Source organism: Phodopus roborovskii, unplaced genomic scaffold (genome assembly GCF_943737965.1).
Source record: "Phodopus roborovskii unplaced genomic scaffold, PHOROB, whole genome shotgun sequence".
Lineage (NCBI taxonomy): Eukaryota > Metazoa > Chordata > Mammalia > Rodentia > Cricetidae > Phodopus > Phodopus roborovskii.
In genome coordinates this window covers 29,594,542-29,608,234 of record NW_026126549.1, presented here as the reverse complement: position 1 = coordinate 29,608,234, position 13,693 = coordinate 29,594,542, and the positions used below count along the sequence as shown (strand labels likewise).

Below are 13,693 nucleotides of genomic sequence, written 5' to 3'. Positions count from 1 at the left end.
ATGGATAATTGTCACAGTCGTTAAGTGGATTTTCAGAATTCTTTGTGTGTTTCCTTGAAATATTTTTACTTTCTATGATCTCTATTCCTAGATCCCACTTTCTTACACTAACCTTAATTCAGAGTAAATATCTACTGAAACCCCTTCTAAGGTAGTCTGATCATTCATGAACATTTCAGGCCTCTACTCTAAAATGGCATTCGGAGAGCATAATGCATATTTTATTGCTTAATTTTATGTAGTATTTCTTTTTCCCCTGTTCATAATTAACTTACTAAGCTAATAATAGAGGTTCATGTTTTACAACCAGTCTTCAAAGAACATTTGACATTTGATTATTGATTACTTCCTAAAAAAAGTAAACTACTTTGATAATAAACATATGAGTGTGTGTGTGTGTGTGTGTGTGTGCGCACACACACACACACACACACACACACACACACATACACTTTTCAAGTAGAAGCAATTCATCACATGGAAGTCTAAGTCCTGCATAGGATATGATATTACTTCAGAGTTCTTGCTATATTGTAGCTTGGGGACATTGTGATTTTGACTCTCCTTGTCTTAACATATATGTTTAAACAATATTCAAACTTCATGAAGAAAAAGCAGTCTAATAGTTTTTCAAAAATAATCATTAAATATAAACTCACTCATTTACATTGTTATGTAAATACCTTGGCACAGAAAAACTCACAACAAATGTGTGGTTATATTCTTGCTTTTAACTGGATTCAGCAAGTTTCTCTACTCTTTTACTTTATTCTGGCAGCTAGAGGCTAGTCCCTGTAGAAGAAGTTTTGAGGGCAGTGATGACTTTCATCCAAGGCATTTAGTACATGATTGTCTTTGGTTTTATCCCAGCAATTGTGAATATTTAATAATTCAATTAGTTCATTCATTGAGATGGTAGAATGGCAATATTGCATTTCTCTAATTCAGTATTTTTCTTTAGGGAATTTTTAAAGTGATCCTCATGGTATTCAGTCACACTTGCACAAAGTTTCTTTAGGAAAAAATATGATAAATGGCAATTTCCCTACCAGTTTCCCATATAGTAATGTGATTATCTGTCAGTCTTAGAACTGATCAACTTTTTTTATTCTTTAAGATATATCTATAAATTGGTATGTTCAAGTATATTTCAGGGAGTTGATGAACTGAAGTTCATCAGGTTATGACTGTCCTTGGTGATCAATAGAAGCCTCTATATAATAATCCTTGAATCTGTTGACAGGATATCGCCTTTATCATTGGCTAGTTTCCTCCTGTCTTGTATGTCAGGATGACACAAACTCAGTTGTCATGTTTCCATCTTCAGACTTTAGTGACCAGTTCTATAAAAGCTCTTGCCTGTTACAGCTGCAGCCTATGCACTAGAAGAGCTTTGTGCTGACAAGTCAATGCTTCTTGATATTGTAAGGACCTAGATTTTACTGAGAGATAAAACACTTTTTAAAAAACATATGAATGTTTTTCTCTCTAATTCAAGTTTGGGGACATGGGATTTTAACTACTATGTATTAAGTCTATGTGTTGTTACATCTTTACCAAGAATCTTGCTTAAAATGGCTCAGTAGATGTAGAATCATAACCCTCATATTTTTTCATTACTTTATATTATTTTTGCCTTATAATGACATCATAAAAAATCACAATTGATTATTGTATATAAATTCTTATTTTTGTTCTATCTTCATTTTGTTTTCTACTCTTTGTGTTGATTTTGTTCATCTATTTACCCTTCATTTCTAGCACAATTACTCCCTCTTCCCTCTGCATCTGTGGGCTAAATAGTTAGGTTCCCACTCAGGTCCTGTGATTTTTTTTTTCATTCTGTTGGTAGGATGGCTACCATTAACAAAGGCATCTAAGGGAAGGTTTATTTCAATATACACTTCCAGGTCACAGCTCATCACTGAAGAAAGTCAGGATAGGAACTGAAGCAAGAACTTGAAGCATAAATCATGGAGGAATGCTGTTTGTTACCTAGGTTCTCTGGTTTGTGCTCAGCTATCTTTCTTATACAACCCACACTCACTTGCCTGGGTTGTATTGCTTCCCCGATAGCCTGTACACTCCCATATTCATCATCAATAAGGCAATCTCTCACCGATATTATCAAAGGACAATGAGACAAGGCAATTCTTCAATTGAAATTCCCTCTTCTCAAGTGGCTTTAGGTTGTGTCAAGTTGAAATAATTTAACTATAATTTGTCCTGTTCTGGAGAGGAATGTTCACTGATCCGTTCTAAGGGTTTGTATTTGTTCCCTAAATTAATATGACCCAGTTTCTTAGGATTGTTCTCATTTCTAGTCTGGTGCCCACTTTTGGTTTGATTGACACAGGCATGGCTGACACTTGGGCCACTGTTCTGTCGGCTGAAAACTCACAAAACCGTGTGTTTTAGGGTTGGAGGACGAACATCATCACCTATCTCACAGAGAATATTTAAATGCTTTTGGTTCCCCACCTACTTATGCATTCACTGCTCATGCGAGGATTCAAGAAGATCGAATGTCTCTATCTCCATTAGAGCTGGAAGTTCCCAGAATCCAATCTACTCATTTTCAAACATCAATTTATTTAAAACATTATATTAAATTTATTTTCAGGAAATGTTCACCATAGACATTTCAATACACTAATTCACATGTCCAATTTGTTTCTGTTTTCAGAGTCAAGTTCTCATTATGTAATCTCCTTAAAAGCTTTCAACAATGCAGGAGAAGGTGTCCCTCTTTATGAAAGTGCCACCACACGCTCCATAACAGGTATGCACCCGTCGTCAACCCTCTTTTGACCAGGAGGTCAGTGCTTGGATTATGGTGAGAAGGAGCAAATTTTTAAAAAGAAAACAAAATATAAAAGAGAAAAGGTATTAAAAATGAATACATGAAGATATGTATGAGTATATTGTCATGAATATATATATTATACACATATACACATATATTTATATAATACATATATATACATATATGTTATGTACATATACATATATATGCATTCATGCACAACATCTTTTGATCATTTGGTTGGTTCCTCAAATGAATGAGTAGTATACTCATAATGTACTATACATTTGTGTGTAGACTTATAAAATTTAGCTCTTGCCTTCCCAATCATATTACAAATTTCATAGTCTAGTGCCCTGTTATGATTCTTCATTCTGCTAACAAGATTTTCTCACACACTGTATTTGATAGGTTTGTGACCTAGGCTCAAAATATCCAATGGGCATTTGTTTCTCTCAACATGAAACTTAAGATAGGTGACAAGGTTAAGCTGGCACCTTGGAGCTGATTGGATTAGTCCAAGTCACAAAGATGAATACTAACTGGGACATAGGAAATCTGGCAGTAGACACAAGATGGACAGGTTGATTCCAATCTCATTGCATCAAGAATGGCTATATGAGTTTAAATGGAAAAGCAGCGAGCAAGACCAAAAAAAAAAAAAGGCCAGAGAACATGATACAGTGTTAAGATGGTGAGATATAAGTCAGTGATGAAGGTTGTTTGTTAATAATACTGTGTTTAACTCAAAAATGAAAGCTGTGGATACCCAGAAAAATCGCACCTTCATCTTGCTCCTAAGAGTATTGTCCCAACCACTTTTTCTAAAACGTGAACAAAATGTAGTTTTATGTCTTCAATTAATACTTTGTACCTATCCCCCCCACACCCTCAGAGAACCACATTCTTCTAGCTTCCATTGACTTCCGACAAATATTCACTCTAATTGGAATAAATGGCTAAAGAGAGCAAACTTCAAATTTAGTAGCAAACATCAGCGAGAAAAATCACTGGAGTACGGATTCCAAATGAGGATGTATGACTGGCTGGAGAATAAATATTACTAATACCTAGATTTACATGAAGTTTATACGGTTTGATGTTCAAAGCCACAGTTGCCATTCTCAGACTGTACTAACAATGGTTTATTTTTGGGAGGATTTCCAACTATGTTAGCACTTATCTAGACTTTCTGAAAAGGCAAAGTTGTTATTTTAGAATCCTTCAGTTGTTGACCATTGATTTTAAAGTCTGACATCATCCCACCACAAAAAGATACAAAACTTGGAGTTATAATTTAAGACAATGTCTTTTGCTATACCACCAAATGTGTTTATGAATACTCAGAGAGAATAAGCAGCACCCTGGAAACTGTTTGCAAACAAAAGTATCACCTTCATATTTAGGAAAATGAATGTATTGAATTCTAGAACTGAAATTAAGATACAGAATAATGAGTGAGCATTTGGGATTTTTCACTACTGCTCTCTGTCAGATTATCCCAAAAGTGAGGCTCCCTGGGAAAAACCTGCATACACTGTACCTCATGTATGTCATCTCCTTCCTGTCCCTAATAAGCAAACTAAGCAGTTTCTTCTTGTCAAGCTGACATTGAGTTATTATCAGGTAACATAAAATTCCACAAAGCCAGTCTTTCGAAGCTTTTCTTTTATTAATACTAAAGTTATGTCTCAGAAATAGGGACTACTGGCTATAAGCATGAAAGTTAGTTTTCCAGTAGAACATACGAGTAGTGAAGAGGACAGAGTTCAGATAAACTGAAGGTAGGGTGTGCAGAAGGAAGTGTCTTTGGCATTAACAACTTTCCCTGTGGCGTTTGCTGTCAGTTTTTAATTCTTAGTATATGGCATTGCCACGATGTATTCTCAGACACCAGTGATCCATAAGTTTTATTTTCATGTGGTTACTCTGATTCTAATGGATCTGAGAAATGAAGTGATGCTAAAGTTGGAAATTTTGTCAGGAAATTTCTTAAAGAAGAAAAGCCAGTGATGGGCTGCAAAGGAATGTTTAAAGCAGTCATTTCACAATAAATAATATACTTTTGTCCCTGGAAGTAGAATTTTTTATATGGTTCTAACAACATGGAGAACAAAGGACAAATAAACAGAATCAAAGGCTAAGGCTCTAGGAGAATCTCGTATAAATAAATGTGTCATATTGTCATGTAAAAACAGTTCTCTATCTTTGAGTTGTTGCAAAATATTCCCATGAGAAGTCTTGGAAAAATTCCAGCAAACAGTAAACACAGAATGTTTCAAAGGCAATGAAAGCATCAGGTTAACATAGTCATTGAGACCTGGAGCATTCTAAATGCATGTGCTTGTAGCCCTTGGTGAGTCTTTTCTCAGACTGGGCATATCAGTGCAAGCTACTGAAAGGACCCACTTGGCCCCCTCATTGGAAAATCTCTCTCCTGCCATCAAGCTATTTATCTCTTATTTAAAAACAAGTTGATTTCCACCTGGAGAAGGAAAAGGGCAAATAATGATTGGAGTTAAGGAAGTTTGTTCTTTGAAATAATATCTTTTTAACCATTTTAGTGAGGTTTAAGTGAAGTATAATCCACTGGAAAACTGTTAGTTTTAAAGCCCATTTTAAACAAGTATAATGAATAAAATGGGAAATTATCAAATGATGTTAGAAACTGTTCTTCTTCAGCAAAATTATATGTATATGTACATATATATGCATATGTAATATTTATATGTGTGTGTTTGCATACACATATATACTTACATATACACTTACACCTTCATGTACCTCAGAAATTCAAGAGCATACCAGACATCCTAACATAGGAACAATCTTTGAAGAAGAACGGTTTAATAGCAAAAGGATGCTTATATCCAATTACTCAAGAAATTCCTGGTCCGAGAATAAAAAAACACTTGCAACATGTGTAGCGTGTCTTCACACTGTGCCTTGCTGTCTTCTGGAATGTTCTCTGCTGGAGATGTAGTTTATCTGCTCTGACCCTTATAGTGTGCCCTGAGCACTTAGGACCACTGAATGATTGAACCTGGCTGTCATTAAAAAATGGATAAATGTTCAAATAATTATTTATGTTGTTTAAATTGATAGTCTCCATAGAATATAGTGTTATATTATGCAGCAACATTCTAGAGGGATTTTCATGGTGAAAATAAATTATATTGCCTAATATAGGAAATAAAATTTGGCCATTGGCAAAAATTTCTGGAGCACATTAGGCCCCTAGATGAATCATAGCAGAAATATTGCATTAAATACAGTAGGATTATTCTGTAATGGACTCTAAAATAGTCAATAAATAATGGCCATGAACATTTTTATTTTCTAAAATCATAACTACTAGGATTGACTTTTATCATTTCCTAAAAAGGATCAAGTCTTCAAATCATTAAAAAATGATGCATAAGAGAGACTATGTTTACATGAACTAAATGAAACAAATTAATAATATAAGTGGTAGCTATGACATGGAGAAGTCATACATAGAACTACTCTTCCTCTATGCATAAAATTCTTCTTTCAAAGTTAGGCAAGAATAGAAATGTGAAAGGTAGAACTTGCTGAAGTTTGGCAAAAACACCTTTTCCTGCTTACAAAAAAAAAAAAAAAAAAAAAAAAAAAAAGCAACCACAAAATCCTGCTATATGATTCAAAATCTTGTTGAGGCTACAGTGTCTCCTGTTCGCTCTTCATCATTTTATCAATCCATTTGGCTTTAAATGAGCCTTTAGTGAGAAGAGACAACTAAAGAAATATGGAAAGCCTGGGCTCTGTCATCAAATTTTAATCCCAGGTCTCTCTCTCTCTCTCTCTCTCTCTCTCTCTCTCTCTCTCTCTCTCTCTCTTTCTCTTTTCCTTTTATCCTGTTTCTGTCTTCAGTTTTTAACATGTTAAAAAATACATTGCAAAGTGGAGTGATGAATAGGGATTGAGAATTTTAAATTCAAAGAAAAAAGGCAGTAATCAACGTACTGCCAACAACCACTCAGCTTTGAGCTTTGCTATTTAAAAAAAAATCACATACTGTATAAGCTACTTCTGACACTCCTGTACATTTTCTCTGATCTCATTCCCTTAAATGACATCAAATGTCCAGTCTTAAGAGTTGCTCTGTCAGTTTCAGATTTTTGCTAGTGTGATTCATAAAAAGTTCAGTTTTTAAACGTGTTGTCTATAAATTGGAGTGTCTCAATATAGAATAATTATTATTGCCACAAAGTAAGCTTCCAAGATTGTGGTTGTCCCAGCATAAGATAAGCTCAGGATTTTTTGGAGAAGTTTTTTGGAAATCATACATCATTCTTCAGATTCCAATCATGTTATTGATCAAAACACACGCATATCTCAGTGGCAATCTCATCATTCTGAACTTTGTTAATTTGTCTTCCTATCCACGGATGTGTATTTTTTCCACTGCACTTGCAGTTTTAGAATCAGGAAGGTAATACAGGAATGCCTGACTGGATTGAAAATGGAACTAACCTGTGCATGAGAAAGCAGGGAGATGAACACTATTACAGTTTAATATTACAGTCTAAGAAACCTGCTTACCAGGTGCCATCTCACACAAGCTTCTAGAACATCAGATGTATATTGGCCCATGTGACCTTGTATATGTGCTCACTGACAAAAATACTGATATATGTCAAGGTTCTCTCTATAGTTTGTGTGTTGACAGAACAATATTTATTGAGATACAATGTATACAATAGTAAAAGGAGTATAAAATCTCAGCAAAACCAGAGATAAAGAATAAAATTAAGATGTCCAATAGCATTTATTTCCATTTCAGGAAAAATAATCAGAAATATCATTTTCATTGTTATTTCAAATCTTTGATGAATCATGAACCTGATAAATTAGTATATAAAACCTTGTAAGAAACAATGTGCAACATTCAAACAAATGAGCTTTTAAGAATTATAATCTAATTGGACATAAATTTGAGGAAATACTGTTATTTTTTACGTAGCAATACTGTTCCTATTATATTTTACTATTTAATTAATTGCATTTTTTCTGTTCTTCTCATGTTCCCTTTCATCTTTATTGCCATGCATTTAACTCATTGTGATGTGTTACCACTGATATTTATTTTAACTCTTTGTTTACACATTTGTTTGTTTCATTTGATGGGTTTTTAACCCAGATCCCACTGACCCAGTTGATTATTATCCTTTGCTTGATGATTTCCCCACCTCGGGCCCAGATGTGTCCACCCCCATGCTCCCACCAGTAGGTGTACAGGCCGTGGCTCTTACCCATGAGGCTGTGAGGGTCAGCTGGGCAGACAACTCTGTCCCGAAGAACCAAAAGACATCTGATGTGCGACTTTACACTGTCCGATGGAGAACCAGCTTTTCTACCAGTGCCAAGTACAAGGTGAAAGTCAAATTGATTGCATGAAATTTAAAATCATCTTCCATGCGTTTGGTTTGTTGTTTCCAATGTTTCCTGGTCTGTTCCAAATCACTTTTCTATAGTGATTTTAACATACTAAAACAAGGCATTTTAGTAACTAAAATTAGTATCTAAAATTTAGTATCTAAAATTAGTTAAGAAAAATTGTGCGTTGGAGATCAACAAAAGGCAAGGTGGGAAAACACCAAGAGTTGCAAAATGATGTCTGACTACCATCAGACACTGCCAGACTTTTGTTTCTGTAGGGAAGAAAGCCATTTTTCTATGGTAATTACAGGACTCCAAGATCATCTCACGAATTGATTCTATGGTTACTTTTATTTTGAACTTATATTACTGTCTTGATACCATAAAGACAACACACACACACACACACACACAGAGAGAGAGAGAGAGAGAGAGAGAGAGAGAGAGAGAGAGAAGGAGAGAGAGAATATAACAGGGAATACATGATGTGAAGATAATTTATTACATCCTAGGAATGTATTGTAAGTGATTAACATCAATTTCCTTATTTAACTTTGAAATTGTCTTCCTGTCTTAAGGAAAATCCCTTAAATGAACCTGAGTTATACCAGCCTCCTGTTAGCATAATAATTTCCAAAATATTTAATACTCATTCCAGAGATCCTTAGTGATATGTAAGATTTCCATATCTCCTGCCCAACCTTTGAAATTCTAATGAAGAGTTACTAGCGAAGAAAGACATATAGCCTTCTAAAATCCCAGACCACGTTAACATGTTTAAGTGTTAGACAGTGTCAACAAATTAGAAATATCAACATGCACCTGTTCTGCATCTATAACAGTTCTAGATCATTTATTCTGAAATAAAGTTCTAATTTGGCTTACTTCACATGTATAACATGGAATACTTCATGCACCTATCTTAATAAATGTGTGCTTGAAAGAAAAATCTGTATATGGTTCACATAAGTAACACAGCTGAAAGTTAATAGTTTACAAGATGATAACATGGAATAAAAAATAAAGTTTAACATAATAATCTCAGCACTTGGTAATAAAGTAACAAGATTGACAAGAGTTTGAGACAAGTTTGAACTATAGTATGAGACCTTCTCCAACACAAGATGAAGAATGTAAATGTTACCCCAAAACTAAGGAATCCAATAGCTTAAACCTAGCTCTTCGGTTTTCTCAGTCACTTTTGTAGCTGTTCATATCACTCTCAGGAATAGCCACTAAGGAGAATTTAGCTCCTTTCCTCCCACTGTGCTACTATATCCCTTAATACAGCTACAAATAGTGGAAATTTCGGAGATGCACCTGTCTGGGGAGTTTTCTGGCCACAAAGTTGGAGATAGAACAAAACCACACTGGTTTCATAACTCTGCCTCTGTCTATGTGTAGTCATGTTGAAATTTCTTTAGTGTCTTTCATTTTTTAAGTGGTGAGAACCTTGTGGTTAATAAGGCAACTTTTAGTTGAAACAATAAAAAGATAATCAAAAACCATAGTCATGTTGGATACCACTGCCCTGATGGACCAAGTATTGGGAAATATTTCCCAGGAAAGTCCATACTATATTAGTGATAAAAGATATAAGTGTCATATTATCTCATAACAGTATTAGATTTCAAACCTACCAGAACCATAAATAATTATCAGAAATTATCAGAATAGAAGACAAAGATAATATATAAGAACATTATAAACTATCTTTACATATGGATTGGTCAGTTTTGAGTCTACTTTTAGAAAAGACTATGTTTCCTACTTTAAACTTGTTATGTTCATAATTACTTTGTAGATATATTCATATTGAAGAATGACCCTGAATGTGAATTCATTCATATTGAATTCATATTGAAGAATTTGCCAGAATGTGGAATGATATTTTTTTTAAATTGATTATTTTCTTCAGCATCATTTGAATGATAAAATCCAAGATTTCTTGAGGCAAATAATTTCAATTAAATGTTTAATAGACAAAACAGCCCTACAGACTACAGCCAGGATATCTGACTCTTCTTCGAATCCCCCCAAGACAGCGCCCCTTACCAGCAGGAAGTAGTTTGGAAAGAACGATGCCCAAATTCCCAAATATTGTGTATAAATATTTGTTTTCATTTAATTAGACTATGTTATATAAAATTAAATAAAATAAAAAAACTTAAAAAAAAGAACAAACATGGAATTATTCAGACACACAAAGAATTTGAATACCAAGCAAAACAGAATTTAACTGGGCCTTTTCTAGTGAAAGGCATTATTTACTTTATTACTAATAACCCTCTTAATATACACAAGTACTCTCTCTCTCTCTCACACACACACACACACACACACACACACACACACACACACACACACACACACAAACACACACACACTAACCACAACCGCCACTTCTTCTGAACACTGACTTGAAGAGATATCTAGGAAAGAGTTGGGTAGTTGAACAAGGACAAAGAAAGAGGTTGACTGGTCTATGAGAAAGATATATGAAATTTTACAGTTCTTAGTAATAGATGACTTGGTTTTACTTTACACTTTTAAAATATTATCCTTATTTAAACTTCAACTTTTTTCCATAATAGTTTTATAATACAAGCAAGACATATTTATGATAGAACAAAGGGCACTTTTGGAGTAAAATAATATGGACTAAACAGCAGCTTTTTCTGTGTTTTGTCATATTACAGACTCATTTTCCTCAAACTGAACAATAATTCTGAAAATAATATTTTCATTGTTCATATCTCAATATTGATTTTCCTATAATAATATGAACTTCAATTTTTCTACTTTTATTTAATCACATTCTGTTTTACTTGAGTTTCCACCCAAAATATAATTATTGGTAGTAGCCTAGTGTCTAGGAGATGTGTTGTGAATGTAATAGAATATGAGAGGCTCTGCAAGACTCATTCTCCTTCCCCAAGATAGAACTCAATATGGAATTTAATACAGTTAAATTAATGAAAAATGACAGGAAACAATGTATAATGTATTATAGATAGCATTTATTAATACTTGCTCTGGGCCAGGCACTGTTTTACTTCACTTACTTCACACAGTAAATGATGATATAAAGTCTGTCATATTAGCTGAAATTTACAGATAAAATGAAAGTTCAGAATGATATTACCCAGCTATCCTGTATTCACAACTGCAACCAGATAAGATTTTCCAAAGTATTTTTAGGTTTACCAACTGATTATAGCAATTATTTTCTGTGAGTGTCCAGGGCAAACATTCTTGATAAATGTTTGAGACCTTCAAATTAATAGGATGGATGGGCAGATCATCAAAATGTTATTAGCTTCTTTTAATTTTTATTTGTTATAAAAATTTTTAAGATTTTTATAGTTATGGCCTAACCTATGGTAGTTGTACAATTTAATACTTTTTGCCATACTATAGCAATAAGAAAGGAGGTACCTATATTATCAATGATTTTTCCAGATGCAAATACCTAATACATGTTTAAACATAGTAGCAATACGAAGTATTTAGTTTTGGAAAAGACAAAAACTTAAGTACCAAAAACAAGTTGTTGTTTCTGAGAGATTTACATAGTTTAAAATAAGCTAGTCATGTGGAAAATAAGCTTTTACTGAGACTAGCATCCTTTTTCATGGTTACTACTTTTACTCTTTGAGTAAGCATGACATGATTTACTTACTTTCTACTAAAATAATTAAACTTATCTGTGAGTCATCCAATGAACTTTAAAGCCAAATACAACATTCTACAATGCAATTTATCCTTTAATATTTATCAAATTTTCTGTTCCTTTTCTAGTCAATGGCTGCTCTTTTCATACATGTTTCCAAACATGTGAAGCATCCATGAAGGGAAATCATCACATCATGAGACACACATTCTTGCTCTGCTTGATAAATAGAAATTTGGAAGCACTCAAACTTTGAAACTCCATCTTAATTTTAAACATCTTAACCACAATAATGCTATTAAATTAATTATTTACAGTGGAAAATGACGATGACCAACAGAAAATATATAATACCAATCCCCCAAAACCCAGAAAACAATGATAAAGATAGGAATTTAATTCAGGTCTGACTAGAAAGTGTCTTGAAATGGAGTTGAGAATAGAATTTGTCTTCTGCCTGTACTTATGGGCAGGCTCAGGGAACTTACCCAGTTGGCTTCCCCTTTGAACAAAGCAGTGCATGATTGTATCAGTAAGTCTCAGATGTATGACCAGCCAGAGTATACTGGCTGACACTGACAGGGGCCTAGCTCTTCTGTTACTTTCAGCTGAATGAACTTTTGGCTGACTTAAATGCTAGTTGTTTCACATGTCTTTATTTACTGAGTTGACAATTGATTCTTTTTATCTCTTTGCTTATTTCTGGTTTGTATAGTCAGAAGATACAACATCTCTCAGCTACACAGCAACGGGCCTCAAGCCCAACACAATGTATGAATTCTCAGTCATGGTGACAAAGAACAGAAGGTCAAGCACTTGGAGCATGACTGCACATGCCACCACCTATGAAGCTGGTATGTCAAGAGACCCTGGCCTCAGAGGCTCACGTTTGACCTAGGTAGCCATGTTTACAAATTCTGTGGAATTTAAGGCATAGAATTAGTATGGTTTTAAAATTATACTATGTTCTGCATGAAATAGTGTATCCTGTACTTTTCATGTCACTTCTGCAGCTTATAGCATTATTCCACTTCTACAGAAGAGAAAGAGGGGTAACCAATAGATAAAACAATATGGCTGCATGATTAGTCACCAATTTTTAGAGCATGTTCATTAGAATGTTAACTCATAGGATCTGAAAATGAATTCTTGTCAATAGGTTTAAGTAAAGGGCAAGAATCTAGTTACTGAACTCTATCTGGTACAAGGGTGGCTTTGAACAACACTCCTAATAAATAATGGGTAATTTGAGGCAAAATTTTAAAAGTACAAATTTGGCCTCCTGTATATTTATTCTAACTTGGATAGCTAGAATAGGAAGTGTTTCCAGGTGGTCTTGATCATACTTTGGAAATAGCGTCACATAATGGAAACCTCTATGCACTTGGCTCAAGAATAATGCAAGTAAATGCAAAGTTCAGAATCAAATTGTCTAGGAATAATAAATCTATAGTTTAAAAAATTTTCACATTCAGCAGTATAGTTTACCAAAACACATTTTCTAAAGAATATCTTTTAAGACATATTTTATTTTGGTTTTTATTATTTTTATATTGTATGTCTGTATTAGGGTATTTGCATACAAGTTCAGGGTGCCAACAGTGAACAGAAGAGTATGTTAGACTTCCTGAAGCCACATACCTGGGTGCAGGAAACAAACTCGTTTCCTCTGCAAGAGTAATATGTGTATTCTTGGCCACTTAGTCAACCCAAGTCCTAATAGTATCTATTTTTAATTCATTTCATATTTATATTACACACATATATATGTATACATACATACATATGTTTGGGTGTGAGATACACTAAAC

At 34.0% G+C, this 13,693-nt stretch overlaps 1 protein-coding gene across 1 annotated transcript in view; it reads left to right on the top strand.

Moving 5' to 3' along the window:
• The window catches only part of Dcc (DCC netrin 1 receptor), a 538,940-nt gene that overhangs the window by 422,123 nt on the left and 103,124 nt on the right, over positions 1–13,693 (top strand). The window contains exons 15-17 of the mRNA XM_051201201.1: positions 2,687–2,782; positions 7,971–8,203; positions 12,598–12,736. Of these exons, the coding sequence (XP_051057158.1) occupies positions 2,687–2,782; positions 7,971–8,203; positions 12,598–12,736 (468 nt within the window). The remainder of the gene's footprint in view (positions 1–2,686; positions 2,783–7,970; positions 8,204–12,597; positions 12,737–13,693) is intronic.